This window comes from Doryrhamphus excisus, chromosome 10 (genome assembly GCF_030265055.1).
Source record: "Doryrhamphus excisus isolate RoL2022-K1 chromosome 10, RoL_Dexc_1.0, whole genome shotgun sequence".
NCBI lineage: Eukaryota > Metazoa > Chordata > Actinopteri > Syngnathiformes > Syngnathidae > Doryrhamphus > Doryrhamphus excisus.
Genome location: NC_080475.1, coordinates 6,343,706 through 6,359,724, shown reverse-complemented (window position 1 = coordinate 6,359,724; position 16,019 = coordinate 6,343,706). Strand labels below are relative to the sequence as shown.

Sequence of the window (16,019 nt, the reverse complement as noted above, 5' to 3'; positions counted from 1 at the left end):
CCCCTGGGGGTGCACAAGAAGCCGCCAACGTGTACACATTTATAGTACTCGACATGCAGTTTGACTCTTGAATATTCATTTTCATACATATTTTCATATTTAGATTCCTTGAGTATTAAAACATACCATGGAACTGTTTGAATGACTTAAATAATGCTAACATGCTAATGTTAGCATGCTGACATCAAGTGTTTGTATAAATGGCAACCTCTGAAAATGCAAAATTTTTTGTAGAATTACATTAGCATACTAACATTAGCATGCTAACATTAGCATGCTAACATTAGCATGCTAACCATAATTATGCTAATTAGCAACACCTAGCACGATGGTGCTAAGTGAAAACAAATACTAAAAATGTTACTATGCAAATATCAGCATGCTAACAATGCTAATATGAGAACATTAGCATGCTAATAGTGTTTCCTGAAATGATGTAACATTCCTGCTTGGCAAAAGAATGAATTTGAGTATTCCGGCTAACATAAATGAGCACCAAACCTGCAGGGATGGATTAGCAGGGGGAGGATGTGGAAGAGGTTCAGCTCATTTGAAACGACAATAATGAGAATTAAAAAAAAAAAAAAAACAGGCTGTGCCGTACGCCCTCCAAATGGCTCTAAGGCTGCTCTTTGGTTTATTTAGCCGTAAATCCGCAACACGGAATGATGATGATGCTGGGAGCTCATTCATGTAAGCAAGCCAAGAAAAAGACAAGTTAGTTGATGATAAAACACGCGGCATGGAAAACGGATGGCCACAGGACCCCACAGGACCCCACAGGACCCCTCAGGACCCCTCAGGACCCCTCAGGACCCCCCGGTGAGAGTCTCTCTCTTCCTGGCTTGAGTCTGTGAAGTCATTGATCATCCCTCCTCGCTCCGTCTGTCACGTAGCCCACTATAGCCATAATGTACGCTACATATTTGATACGCCGCCTATTTTTAAAACCTGGGTCTTTCAATTGTATGAAAAATTGAAAAGGGCCAGAAGAGGAAGTGAGAGGGGGCAGGGGGACGGAAAGAAGTGGCAGAGATGAGGAAGGGAAGGGAAGGGAAGGGAAGGGAAGGGAAGGGAAGGGAAAGGAACGGAAAGGAACGGAACGGAAAAGAAATGAAATGAAAGGAAAGGAAAGGAAAGGAAAGGAACGGAAAGGAAATGAACGGAACGGAAATTAACGGAAAGGAAAGGAACTGAAAGGGACAGAATGGAAAGGAACGGAACGGAAAGGAATGGAAAGGAACGGAAAGGAAAAGAATGGAAAGGAAAGGAACGGAAAAGAATGGAAAAGGAAGGAATGGAACAGAACGGAACAGAAAGGAAATGAACAGAAAGGAAAGGAATGGAACGGAACGGAAAGGAATGGAAATGAACGGAAAGGAAATGAACGGAAAGGAAAGGAACGTAACGGAAAGGAAATGAACAGAACGGAAAGGAACAGAACGGAAAGGAAATGAACCGAAAGGAAAGGAAAGGAAAGGAATGGAATGGAAAGGAACGGAACGTAACGGAAAGGAAATGAACAGAAAGGAAAGGAATGGAAAGGAATGGAAAGGAAAGGAGCGGAACGGAACGGAAAAGAAATGAACAGAAAGGAAAGGAATGGAAAGGAAATTAACGGAAAGGAACGGAAAGGAAAGGAACAGAACGTAACGGAACGTAACGGAAAGGAAATGAACAGAAAGGAAAGGAATGGAATGGAACGGAAAGGAATGGAAAGGAAAGGAAATGAATGGAAAGGAACGGAACGGAACGGAAAGGAAATGAACGGAAAGGAAAGGAATGGAAAAGAACGGAAAGGAAAGGAAAGGAACGGAAAGGAACAGAAAGGAACGGAAAGGAACGGAAAGGAAAGGAAAGGAAAGGAAAGGAACGGAACGGAAAGGAACGGAACAGAAAGGAACGGAAAGGAAATGAATGGAATGGGAAGGAATGGAAAAAGAAAAGAAAGAAAGGGACGGGAAGGGAAGGGAAGGGAAAGGAAAGGCGGTGACAGATTGAATGGAGAGTCATAAAGAGAATTACAGTCAGGGATACTAATGTCACACTTATGGAAAAAAAGGGGAGGGGGGGGGGGCAGCGGATAGAAAAAGATCCGTGATGGAAAGCAATGGAGACGTTGGTCCAGTGAAAGTTTCCCGGAGATGACCTTTTATTGCATCCACTCTCTAAAATAACACAACACTCTGTCACAGGGACGCTGACTGGGATGTTGCCGTGGCGGCCAAAAGGACGAGCTGTCAATCACGTTATCGTGCAAAACACCCCGAGGGATCGAGTGTTCATACGTGAGCTTCCCTCCATCCAAACCCCGTGACACGTCTAAACGCGTCTAAACACGTCTAAACATACTCCACTGTGGCCATTTTACTTGCGTAAACGTAAAATGATGCGTTCAGGTGCATCTTGTAATATGCTAGATTTGAGACCCCAATACGGCGGAACCTTGGTTAGCATCATTATTCATTCCAGAACATCTGATGGTGACCCAAACAGAAGTGTGTGCAGAACATAAAAGTCCCCCTCATGCAACCCCCAGCCCCCCCCCCGCGGTGACAGCACACCAGGTCTTACGCACCCTCTTGGTGAGCTGCGTGTCCATCATGAAGTTGTGTACGTGCTTCTCGGCCTTGGTCAGCTCCAGCTTCCTGGCTACCACGGCAACCACCAGAGCGGTGCAGCCGGCACCCTGGAAGCGGGGAGGAGGAAACTGAGTCAGCGGCTACGGAGGAGGAATTGGGTAATTTCACTTTGCAAATTCAACAAAATGAGTGAAAGGAAACATGAGGAAGAAGCGGTAACGGGGGGGGGGGATAGGATTAGGACGGAGAATTGTGTTCCTCGTGTCGCCGAAGCTAGCCAAGTCTATTTTCACTTCCCATCCATCTGGCGTGAGATCCGTGCTCCTAGATCGTTCCAGCGTGCGGCTGACAAACACGGCCGGTCCGGCTGCAAAAAGCGTCAGGGATTGACACCCCATAATGTCACGCGATGACATGCCGCCAATCCAAATTACTCCATGCCAGTCTTCCGACGGCCCGCTGCCGCAGACGAAGACAGACTTGGTTAACTTTCAGATGAGATGTTTTCCAACAGGGAACGCCGTGAAGGGGAGCGGAACGAGGGGAGGGAAAGATAAAGGGAGCGCGGCGCGATGAGCGCATACAAATGGGAAAGCGGGGATGAATCCGGGAGGACGACACGGCCAATGTTAATGAGGTCACATGACTCCTGAGAAGTCCTGAATGAAGATAACGTGCTAATGAAAACGTATGGAAGTCCATGTGCATCCACTCTATTTGTGTTCATTCCGAAGCGATGAATAAAATATGACATCCATGTTGCCGCTTCGGCGGAACGAGCCCTTGATGAATCGCACAGTACAGCGGGCGTCTCTATGCTCCCGAACAGCATGGCGATGATTGTTTGATGCCGTCATGGTGCGTGTGTGAGGGGGCGACGCCCACGTCTGTCGGATTCCGACGGGGTTCCCTGAGAAATCTCCTTAGACGGACTGCCGCAAGCCGCCATGTGTTTTTTTTCCCTGCCTGGCTGCGTTATGGTGATTCTCAGGAAAGTGGGAGATACCATTTGGGCCAGTGGGTGACATTTACTCACCATAACTCATATCGGTTGTTTTAGCTTCAAGTGGGAACAACAAGTAAAAAACAGAAGTAGTAGGTTCCTTCTGGATAGGGATATGCTGGAGCCTATCCCAGACAAGACTAAGGCTTATCTCATAAACAAAGTTATTTTTCCCGCAGATTTCTGGCACTAAAAAGCTAAAAAACTAAAAAAAAATGTGACCAAAGTGTGCATTTGGAGAAAAATACGGGAATGTGTTTGGGTACAGACGCAAAAAAACGGAGTTCTAGGATTCCAAACGCCACTTCCTCGGACAAAGTATGACCTGTGTTTACATCAGAAACAACATGGATGCCCTCGGAGCTGTGTTGGTTGTCGCCATTTTTTCTTGCTTGAGGTCAAACACTTTTTCCCTCAACCAACCAAGGCCTCACTTTTAGTTTTATTTACTATTTGGAATGGAAAGGAATGGAAAAGAACGGAAAGGAAATGAGCGGAAAGGAAAGGAACAGAATGGAAAGGAAATGAACGGAAAGGAAAGGAACAGAACGGAACGGAAAGGAACGGAAGGGAACGGAACGGAAAAGAATGGGAAGGAAAGGAATGGAACAGAACGGAACGGAAAGGAAATGAACAGAAAGGAAAGGAATGGAACGGAACGGAAAGGAATGGAAAGGAAATGAACGGAAAGGAACGGAACGGAAATTAACGGAAAGGAAAGGAATGGAAAGGAACAGAACGGAAAGGAAAGGAACGGAAAGGAACAGAACGGAAAGAAAATGAATGGAAAGGAAAGGAAATGAGCGGAAAGGAAAGGAACGTAACGGAAAGGAACAGAACGGAAAGGAAATGAACGGAAAGGAAAGGAAAGGAAAGGAATGGAAAGGAACGGAACGTAACGGAAAGGAAATGAACAGAAAGGAATGGAAAAGAATGGGAAGGAAAGGAATGGAACAGAACGGAACGGAAAGGAATGGAAAGGAAATGAACGGAAAGGAACGGAACGGAAATTAACGGAAAGGAAAGGAACGGAAAGGAACAGAACGGAAAGGAAATGAGCGGAAAGGAAATGAACGGAACGGAAAGGAAATGAACGGAACGGAAAGGAACAGAACGGAAAGGAAATGAGCGGAAAGGAAAGGAAAGGAATGGAATGGAAAGGAACGTAACGGAAAGGAAATGAACAGAAAGGAAAGGAATGGAAAGGAATGGAAAAGAATGGGAAGGAAAGGAATGGAACAGAACGGAACGGAAATGAACAGAAAGGAAAGGAATGGAACGGAACGGAATGGAAAGGAAATGAACGGAAAGGAACGGAAATTAACGGAAAGGAACAGAACGGAAAGGAAATGAACGGAAAGGAAAGGAACGGAAAGGAACAGAACGGAAAGGAAATGAACGGAAAGGAAAGGAAATGAGCGGAAAGGAAAGGAAATGAGCGGAAAGGAAAGGAACGTAACGGAAAGGAATGGAAAGGAATGGAAAAGAACGGAAAGGAAAGGAAAGGAACGGAAAGGAAATGAACAGAAAGGAAAGGAATGGAAAAGAACGGAAAGGAAAGGAACGGAACGGAAAGGAAATGAACAGAAAGGAAAGGAATGGAAAGGAATGGAAAAGAACGGAAAGGAAAGGAAATGAACAGAAAGGAAAGGAATGGAAAAGAACGGAAAGGAAAGGAACGGAAAGGAAAGGAACGGAAAGGAAAGGAAATGAACAGTGTTTACATCGGAAACAACATGGATGCCCTCGGAGCTGTGTTGGTTGTCGCCATTTTTTCTTGCTTGAGGTCAAACACATTTTCCCTCAACCAACCAAGGCCTCACTTTTAGTTTTATTTACTATTTTTTTTTACAATATTTTCCCCAAATTACGACCTTATTTTGTTTGTTTTTTATTAATATTTAAGTGTTTTTGTTTGTTGTTTTGGTCTTGTGTCAGGAAGCAGCTGATTGGCCCCGCCCCTTCCTGTGGAGCATCCAGTCTAAATGTTCTCGCCTTCCACTCTCGGCACTCTGCCTTGGTTTGTGGCAGACTGGGTTCCACGTCGCCACGCCGCAGGGCCCTCAGCTGCTCGGTGGCGCTGACTGCTGGCGTCACGCTGAGCAGCAGGCTGCTTTTTCTCTTCTTCTGTTACTTTAGCGGTCGTGTCGGTGCCGGTGTCACCGGCTGTCTTGTTTTCGTTTTGTTTAGGGAATTACTTGTGTTTTCTTAGCGTGGCGGCGAGGTGGCGGGACGGCAGGGTTGACGCAGGGTTCGCACCTCAACGTCCTTTTGTTTGTTTTCAACCCACGGATCTTCTAATAAGCTTCTGCTATCGCTAGGTTGTCTGCTGCTATTCAGGACCAAACGCCTTCTACCTACCTACCTATGTCAACTGGATCCTGGTGGCCCGTAACGGCGGCAAAAATTTTGTTTGGCGGCAAGAAAATTTCAAAAATGTTTAAAATTTTCGTCGTGCCACTGGCATCGAGCAATTGGCGCGAAGGGGACACCAAGTGGAACCAAATGTCACAAACAATCCGCCTATTGGAATCCATTGGAATGTAATGGCGCGAGCCAAGTTGCGCCAATGATGCCAGGAGTCCACTGGGCTGGCGCCAGTTGGTGCCAGTTGGAGCCAATGACATCATCTTCGGCGCCAACTGGCACCAAATGGCGCCGGCTCGGAGTCCACTGGTCCGGCACCAGTTTGGCGCCAATCACATCATCTTTGGCGCCAACTGGCACCGGCTAGGAGTCCACTGGTTCGGCACCAGTAGGTGCCAATCACATCATCTTTGGCGCCAACTGGGACCAACTGGCGTCGGCTAGGAGTCCACTGGGCCGGCGCCAGTCTGTGCCACTTGGCGCCAATCACATCATCTTTGGCGCCAACAGGCACCAACTGGCGCCGGCTAGGAGTCCACTGGTCCGGCACCAGTTGGTGCCAATCACATCATCTTTGGTGCCAACTGGGACCAACTGGCGCCGGCTAGGAGTCCACTGGTCCGGCACCGGTTGGTGCCAATCACATCATCTTTGGCGCCAACTGGGACCAACAGGCGCCGGCCCAGTGGACTCCTAGCCGGCGCCTGTTGGTCCCAGTTGGCACCAATCACATCATCTTTGGTGCCAACTGGCGCCGGCTAGGAGTCCACTGGTCTGGCACCGGTTGGTGCCAATCACATCATCTTTGGCGCCAACTGGGACCAACTGGCGCCGGCTAGGAGTCCACTGGGCCGGCGCCAGTCGGTGCCGGTTGGCGCCAATCACATCATCTTTGGCGCCAACTGGCACCAACTGGCGCCGGCCCAGTGGACTCTTAGCATAAAGCATCCATTTTTGCTGCTATTAATGTTTTATGATACGCTATGGTCAGACTCGTACAGTAGAACTCGTTTAAGTTGACAACCCTCGGATTGGCAGACTTGTGTCGCCGTAAGCGGTTGTCGAGGGAAAAAGTCGAGAAGAAACCATCTTTGGTCCGATGCCAAAGCTTTTGGCCTTTACTTTGCTCGGTCCGTTTTATTGGTTTTCACGTCATCCCAAATCTGATTTAGCGAAAGCGACAATGACGTTAACGTTAACACTTCAACACATGTTGACATAAACGGACCAATCCGTCATCGAAACGACGCCCGCGAGTCTCCAATCTCATGTCGACGTCAACTCAAGGCGACACATCAGTCAGACTCAGGTCACAGTTTGTTCACTTTGGACTGGACAGTATCCTTAACGCCTCGTAAACTGGACTTGGACTTGGGCATCAGTTACACGGGACTTGACTCGGACTTCAGTCTGATGCCTTGCACTTTGTCCAAGGTGTCGAGTAAAACGTGTCTCCAATCAAAGTATTCGACTAGCGTCATCGTTATTATGTCATTTCTAGTAAACACATTTTCCCACAGTATCCGTGTCAGTGAATGCATCTTTCAGCCTCCAAACAGGACTGTCGCCATAAACAAGGCCAATGGATCAACTCACTAGCATCTCGCTACCGACTACTGCCGAGCTAACTGTTGGGCAGCTCATGCAGTACTACAGCGAACGCATCAGCACGACAATACTTGAAATGTACTGCACTTTGTCCAAGTTCGCAGTAGCGTGGAAACGGCCTGCACTTGCAGAACGCTTCATCATCCTGCTGCCCGTGCAAACACCTGCACCACCCTCAGGTAGCCTTGGGGCACAGACGGAATCCTAGCGTTGCCATGGTGATGACTGCAGCAATCTTCACTGTATAAACTCATTACAAGAACGCCAAGGAGGCTTTTTATTTCGCCCCCCCCCCCCCTCAACCTGTCACCCAACGCACGACCTTTTATTTGCTTTCCCTCGTAGACGCAAGCCTCACCTTGGTCTCTGGTAGCCACGCCCTCATCACTCCGCTGATGAGCGGTGAAAATAAACCACTTCGGAAACGCTGATGAGTGTTGTCATTATCAACGGCGTCCGTGTTTTGGGACCACGTGTTTGACGTACCGCGTTATCATGTGGCGACTCGATTACATCGGATTTACCAACCCGATTCAAATATGCTTCGATTCAAAATACATTTTACGGACAAATTGCTTTACGTTGATTAAAAATGAATAAAGCAAAGCCGTTTTTACACGAGGGCCTGATACATAAATAATAAAGCAATTTGACATTGATTATTAAAGGGGATCTATTATGCTTTTCCCCTTTTCTGACCGAGGAATGTTGTTGTTCCAATGTTGGATTCTGGTGTTAAACGATGCCTAAGCGTCCAGTAATGAGGCTCCGCACGCTCTGGTTCACCGACTTCGACTGACAGCGATCGTATGTATGGCTAAAATATTCATAAAATATGGCTAAAATATTACCCACCTCTCAATTTGTTGCAGTGTGCACCTTACAATCTTGTTTTAAGACAGCGGGCACGATCGTGCATCGATCACAGACGATGTTCACCTTACGATCTTGTTTTAAGACAGCGGGCTCGATCGTGCATCAGTCACAGACGGTGTTCACCTCACAATCTTATTTTAAGACAGCGGGCACGATCGTGCATCGGTCACAGACAGTGTTCACCTTACAATCTTGTTATAAGACAGCGGGCACGATCATGCATCGGTCACAGACGGTGTTCACCCTACAATCTTGTTTTAAGACAGCGGGCACGATCTTGCATCGGTCACAGACGGTGTTCATCTTATAATCCTGTTTTAAGACAGCGGGCACGATCGTGCATCGGTCACAGACGGTGTTCACCTTACAATCTTGTTGTAAGACAGCGGGCACGATCGTGCATCGGGCACAGACAGTGTTTACCTTACAATTTTGTTTTTAGACAGCGGGCACGATCGTGCATCGGTCACAGACGCCGTTCACCTTACAATCTTGTTTTAAGACAGCGGGCACGATCGTGCATCGGTCACAGACGGTGTTCACCTTACAATCTTGTTTTAAGACAGCGGGCACGATCGTGCATCGGTCACACACGGTGTTCACCTTACAATGTTGTTTTAAGACAGCGGGCACGATCGTGCATCGGTCACAGACGGTGTTCACCTTACAATCTTGTTTTAAGACAGCGGGCACGATCGTGCATCAGTCACAGACGGTGTTCAAATTACAATCTTGTTTTAAGACAGCGGGCACGATCGTGCATCGGTCACAGATGGCGTTCACCTTACAATCTTGTTTTAAGACAGCGGGCACGATCGTGCATCGGCACAGACGGTGTTCACGTTACAATTTTGTTTTAAGACAGCGGGCACGATCGTGCATCGGTCATAGACGGTGTTCACCTGACAATCTTGTTTTAAGACAGCGGGCACGATCGTGCATCGGTCACACACGGTGTTCACCTTACAATGTTGTTTTAAGACAGCGGGCACGATCGTGCATCGGGCACAGACGGTGTTCACCCTACAATCTTGTTTTAAGACAGTGGGCACGATCGTGCATCGGTCACAGACGGTGTTCACCTTACAATCTTGTTTTAAGACAGCGGGCACGATCGTGCATCGGTCACAGACGGTGTTCACTTGACAATCTTGTTTTAAGACAGCGGGCACGATCGTGCATCGGGCACAGACGGTGTTCACCTTACAATTTTGTTTTAAGACAGCGGGCACGACCGTGCATCGGGCACAGACGGTGTTCACGTTACAATTTTGTTTTAAGACAGCGGGCACGACCGTGCATCGGTCACAGACGGTGTTCACCTTACAATCCTGTTTTAAGACAGCGGGCACGATCGTGCATCGGTCACAGACGGTGTTCACCCTACAATCTTGTTTTAAGACAGCGGGCACGATCGTGCATCAGCCACAGACGGTGTTCACCTTACAATTTTGTTTTAAGACAGCGGGCACGATCGTGCATCAGTCACAGATGGTGTTTCTGTTTTTTTTTGTCTGCTCGCTCCCCGCCGACATGATGCCTGTCGTAACCGTGGGCTGCCTCACTTGCTTGTTTAACATCCTTTTGTAAAAGATGTCGACACGCTTTCCTCGACAAATCGACTGTTGCCGGGAGCCTGGCGAGGCTCCTACGTGAATAATTGCTCATGCTCAATTATTCCCATTCAGTACACTCATTAAAAGTACATGTACTTGTAAGAAAATAACACTTTAAAAGCTTCTCCGCTAGGAATTTGCATCCTTTTGTTGTACCCGGGAGAAAAGACGGCGCTCGCTTCACTTTGACGCCAAATCGTCGTGTCGTTCGGGAGGCTAATACGATTATGTAACACATTAAAAAAAAAATGCACGGTTCCCAATTGAGGCGTGCCCCCACTGCGCGGCGTCGCTTTAGCGGCGCGCAGCCGCTCATTAGTCGCCGTGTGCTACACGTCCTCCGAGAGCAGCCATGTTTCATTTCAATCCTATTTCCTCGGCGCGACCTCGTTGGAACCGTCGACCGCCACCATTTCTGGCACTCGAAAGGACTTGTTGAAGAAAAAGGAACGGAGAGCAGCAGGACGGGTTGGAGGTGAATGGAAGCAAAGTGATGGGCAGGAGACGAGAAGATTTGGAGGAGGAGGATGGACAGAGAGGAACATGTGATGAAAGACGGAACGGCGGAGTGAAGAGGAGCGAGACCGCCAAGCTGAGAGTGGGAGGATGCGACACCCTGAATCGGCGGCACCTTCATTATGTAACGAGGACATGCGCACGCACGCACATTAATGAACGACTCTTGTTGGTGGCACCTAGAAAACCGACACGGGGGCAGTCCGATTCCGCACCGGGGTGCCCGTGTGACACAAACCGCACGCAATATAATCTGTCGACCTTTGAAGACGGCGAGGACAAGAGAGAGAGAGAGAGAGAGGGCGAGAGAGAGAGCCGCGGGCAGCGAATGTACTGACCATGATTCCGGTTAGCAAGCACACTCCTTTGCCACAGTAGGTATGAGGGACCATGTCTCCGTAGCCGATGGACAGGAAAGTGATGGAGATCAGCCACATGGCTCCCAGGAAGTTGCTGGTCACGTCCTGAGCATCGTGATACCTGCAGGACGTTATGACGTACAGGATTAGATGAGCCGTCTTCGTGATGCGTCGCTTCGGTTCTCAAGCATCGTCTGGGAATGAATCAGAATGGCCGCCCGGAGCCGCGGCGCTGGGGGCCGCCTCGTTCGGTTGATGGAGAATCGGGAGCCCGAGGCGGACCCAGTCACCGGGGCCCTCTACATCCTTGAAGCAACGTCATCGGTTTTCCTGCTTGTGATGTTCCTGACTGTCTTTGGAAGGAGGAGCATTTTTTGAATACGTAATAAAAATAATAGGGCGGCACGGTGGTCTAGTGGTTAGCGCGCAGACCTCACAACTAGGAGACAAGGGTTCAATTCCACCCTCTCTGTGTGGAGTTTGCATGTTCTCCCCGGTTTTCTCCGGGTACTCTGGTTTCCTCCCACATTCCAAAAACATGCTAGGTTAATTAGCCACTCCAAATTGTCCATAGGTATGAATGTGAGTGTGAATGGTTGTTTGTCTATATGTGCCCTGTGATTGGCTGGCCACCAGTCCAGTCCAGGATGTTTTTTGACACGACACAATATTATTGTCAACATTTATTGACAATAATGTCGTTATTTTATAGTTAGCATAAAAAAATCTGTTCTGTGTTTTTAACATTATTAGAGCTCTCCAGACTATAGCACCCCTATAGTCCCCTTGACACTGATATTACTCCATACAGCAGACATTTAAGACATAAATAAGACATGTGGGCTGCACGGCGGTCAAGTGGTTAGCGCGCAGACCTCACAGCTAGTAGGCCTGAGTTCAATTCCACCCTCGGCCATCTCTATGTGGAGTTTACATGTGCCCTGTGATATGTGCCCCGCCTCTTGCCCGAAGACAGCTGGGATGGGCTCCAGCACCCCCCCGCGAAATTCGTGAGGAAAAAGTATATAGTTAATAAAAATAATAAGAATTATTTCCTGTATTCTCCATCCGGGAGTGGCTTCCACAACGCTCACTTTGGGGCCCGAATCCGCTTCTCCGACGATAAAAGTAATAGCATATTTGTCCTTGAATTCTTCAATTATGGAATCATGCCGACGGGAATACTAAAAAAGAAAACAATTTTTATGTTTCTCTTAATTCATAAAATAGGATTTTTAACGCAGAGCATCGTCCATCTATCATTTTCCATCCGGGAGTATAACACAAAGCTGCAGCTCCATGACTTCCAATGTGTGTGCTCCACACGCAACACTGTTACCATAGCAACCAAGCTGCTGCAGATCACACAATGTTGTCATGTCAAAAAAAAAAAAAAAATGATTCGTACACGTACGCTATACGGCCTTGAATTTGAGTTTGCTGGTTCTGTTCCGTGAGAATGATGTGGCCTTGCTAGTGCCCCCCCCCCCCCCCCCTGAGTTTGGCTCGGAGAAGCAGGAAGGGGATGTCGGATGCCCCCCCAAACCCAAACAAAGGCTTCCCACCAGCAGGGTACTTATGGATTTTCATTCATTCATTTTCTACCGCTTTTTCCCTCACCAGGGTCGCCGGGGGGGGGGGGGTGCTGGAGCCTATCCCAGCTGTCTTCGGGTGAGAGGGTTTCCACATTTGTAGCCGACTGGCACATACTCTATTTTAGCTTTTATTTTAAGATGTGTAGCGAAGCCTATTTTTATAGGAGCAGTGGAAGGTGACTGATTATTGAGATCTTGTCTAAACGACATTTGTTTTTTTCCGTCATGAAATCATGGAAATCATGGAAACCCGCGTCCCAAAAAGCGAGGCCCATGAGAGCGTTCCGTCATGTCTGCTGCCCGTACCCAGGTTCTAGCCACGCTTGTTCCCCGGAGAACGTCATTAAAAAGTCACTTGACTGGCGTTCACTGACCTCTCACACACTCGCACGGTCCAGGCGGCGATGATCCACAGAGAGATGCTGAAGACCAGCAGCACCGTCCCGGGGCAGATCGTCATGAGGGTTTTCATTACAAAGCGTGTGTTAAAATGCACCTGCAACACATGTTGTCATTGGTTAGCCATTGGCTAGTCATTGGTTGGTTATTGGTTAGTCATTGGTTAGCCATTGGTTAGTCATTGGTTAGCCATTGGCTAGTCATTGGTTAGCCATTGGCTAGTCATTGGTTAGTCATTGGTTAGCCATTGGTTAGCCATTGGTTAGCCATTGGTTGGTTATTGGTTAGCCATTGGTTAGCCATTGGTTAGCCATTGGTTGGTCATTGGTTGGCCATTCGTTAGCCATTGGTTAGTCATTGGTTGGCCATTGGTTAGTCATTGGTTAGCCATTGGTTAGCCATTGGTTGGCCATTGGCTAGCCATTGGTTAGTCATTGGTTGGTCATTGGTTGGTCATTGGTTAATCGTTGGTTAGCCATTGGTTAGTCGTTGGTTAGCCATTGGTTAGTCGTTGGTTAGTCATTGGTTGGTTATTGGTTAGCCATTGGTTAGCCATTGGTTAGCCATTGGTTGGCCATTGGTTGGTCATTCATTAGCCATTGGTTAGCCATTGGTTAGTCATTGGTTAGTCATTGGTTAGCCATTGGTTGGCCATTGGTTGGTCATTCATTAGCCATTGGTTAGTCATTGGTTAGTCATTGGTTAGCCATTGGTTAGCCATTGGTTAGTCATTGGTTAGCGGGTACTTGGGTACTTCCCCCTATAGCTCATTTCAATAGAATTATTCCCAAAGCATTTATTATGTTCAAAAATATGAAGGAATTGAAATTGAGACAGACAAACACTTCCTGTCTCGTTGAAGTATGTTTGGACTTAACTCGACAGGCTGCTCCGACTCGCCTTTTAAAACCAGATCCATGAGGTTCAATTCCGTCGCTTTGTATCGAGTTGTGGACTCCTATAGAGCAGCTACACAGAACGCTTTCTAGATCTTCCGGAATCCGCACCTATTCCTGCTGTTTTTCCTCAAATTTTTCCAAAGCGGTCTGTTTTAAATTATTATATTGACCCAGGCACGCCCATATAAGGACGTCACTGTGACGTCACCTCATCCTGTGAGTGTGAGGTTGAGCCGGAAGGTGCTTGTCACTGCCGTCCTTCCATAGAGAGGAAAAGCCAGCAGTGTTTTTTGTGGTGAAATTGGCCGCGAAAATGGAGGATTATACGTCCGATAGCTCACCAGGGGGTGGGCAGACTTTTACACCAAAGTACCAGAATGTGGCCTGGAGTATGATAGGGTTCATGTACTTCATGTACTTCATGTACAGCGTACCGATACAGGTAAGAACATGTTTTTCAGTTAAGATATCATAAATATATGACGTTTTATACGCAAAGTAAGTTATTCTGGTCTAGTTCTTGCCCCCCCCCCCCCCAAGGGGCATAACATGAGAAAGTCCACATCACTGCTTGTTTTTAACTCAGCTGCTTCCAAAAGCGCTGACCTTTCGAAGTGACTGACTGACTGGCTAATTGTCTGATTTGTCTTATTGGATCTGATTGGCGCCTTTCCCCCCCTCGGCCGAGTCCCGAATGACAAGTCGTCAAATCTCCCAAGTGTCTTCCCTCCAAAACGCACCACGATGACATCGTTAAAAAGCCGTCAACGAGCGCGAGGCTACATCCGGGCGACTCGCATGGCTCGCTCTTTCCTCTCCACGGCCCATTTGAGCCGTATGGAATACTCCGGCTCCCATTTCAAGTCTCATCTCATTTTGCGGCGCGAAGGATTCGTAGTGGCTTAAGTGGAAATGTGAAGCAAGAACAAAGATCTCATTTGGAGCGGAGAGCTCTTGACCTCATGGTTTTTCTGGGCAGCAGGAAGCCATCAGCATCTGACCTTATTGAGTGCTCCTATACTCCTGGATGAGGCGTCGGTGAAGAGCTTGCTGTGCAGGAGCATGACTCTGGCGATGAGGTAGAGGCGCAGGAACATGGGCACGCTCAGCACCATGTCCAAGTCCGCCTCGGCCTGCGACGGCGCGTACGAGAAGGCCAGCCGCGCCCGCCACTGGAACTTGAAGTCGCCGGGCACCGGGTGCACGGCGGACACCAGGAGCTCCAGAGCGATGAGCAGGACCCTCTCCATCGTCATGGCGATGCGCCAGTCGTCGGCGCCGTTGTCGATGACAAACAGCTGCGGGGAGAAGACGAGTGAGAAGAGACGAGTGAGACGAGGAGTCCACTTATGAGTACACATGATGGATGGGACCGCTTTTGAGGGGGGGGGGGGGGGGGGGGCGATGCTCCTTAATCATCGTCTATTCAGACTGGATGCGGCCTCATTAGCGCCTCTCTCGTGTCGAAGGGTCTCAAAGTCATGGCGGATGTTCGGCGAGCGATCCTAATCTCAGTACTCCCTGAAAGCCGGCGTCATGAGCGCGGAGGCTAATTGTTGTCCTCCTCCCTGGATGTTTTGTGTTGCTAATTGCCGTGTTAATCTTGATGTTGTTATGAGAGCTACAAGGAGAGGTTTCATTACGGGGAGCGCTGATGAGACGGAGGGAGGCGGAGGGAAGTGATGGATGATGGAATGGAACCACAGGAAATTCCGAACTCGACTCTATTCATTCCGGTGCTAGGCCAAGACCCCCAAAATGATGGATACGCACATGAAAATGTATATTTTTGACACATGAGCCACTCCCCACTTTCAACACGATTGAATTAAAAAAATAACTCACGGCAAAACAGGAAGGTGGTATCTGGAAGATCAGGAATCATGAAACATTCCTTTACCCCTTTCTCTCATCCATTATATATATTTCTATGCATTTGAAATTGTTTTAAACAAAAATGTGTCATTATTTCTTGTGGGGAAAAGTTGATTCGGTTAGAGTCCGTTTTGGTTAGAGTCAGACCTTCTGGAAGGAATTGGCGACGCTAACTGAGGTTCCACTGTAAAAGAAGAAGACGCGTTTTTGATACAGTATTGTAGCAGAAATGGACTTCAGAAGGCAGATCATTATAAGCAGCTGGTGGCAAACCTCCTGAAGTCCTACAAATATACACTTTTTGCATTCCCATTGAACAGCGAC

The 16,019-nt window shown here is 47.9% G+C and overlaps 1 protein-coding gene across 2 annotated transcripts in view; it reads right to left on the bottom strand.

The window, feature by feature from the left end:
- Positions 1 to 16,019, bottom strand: part of kcnn3 (potassium intermediate/small conductance calcium-activated channel, subfamily N, member 3) — a 69,855-nt gene that overhangs the window by 17,715 nt on the left and 36,121 nt on the right. For both annotated transcript variants that reach the window (XM_058084836.1, XM_058084838.1), the window contains 4 exons: positions 14,822 to 15,118; positions 12,897 to 13,018; positions 10,907 to 11,048; positions 2,579 to 2,689 (listed from right to left, as the gene is read on the bottom strand). In XM_058084836.1, the coding sequence (XP_057940819.1) occupies positions 2,579 to 2,689; positions 10,907 to 11,048; positions 12,897 to 13,018; positions 14,822 to 15,118 (672 nt within the window). The remainder of the gene's footprint in view (positions 1 to 2,578; positions 2,690 to 10,906; positions 11,049 to 12,896; positions 13,019 to 14,821; positions 15,119 to 16,019) is intronic.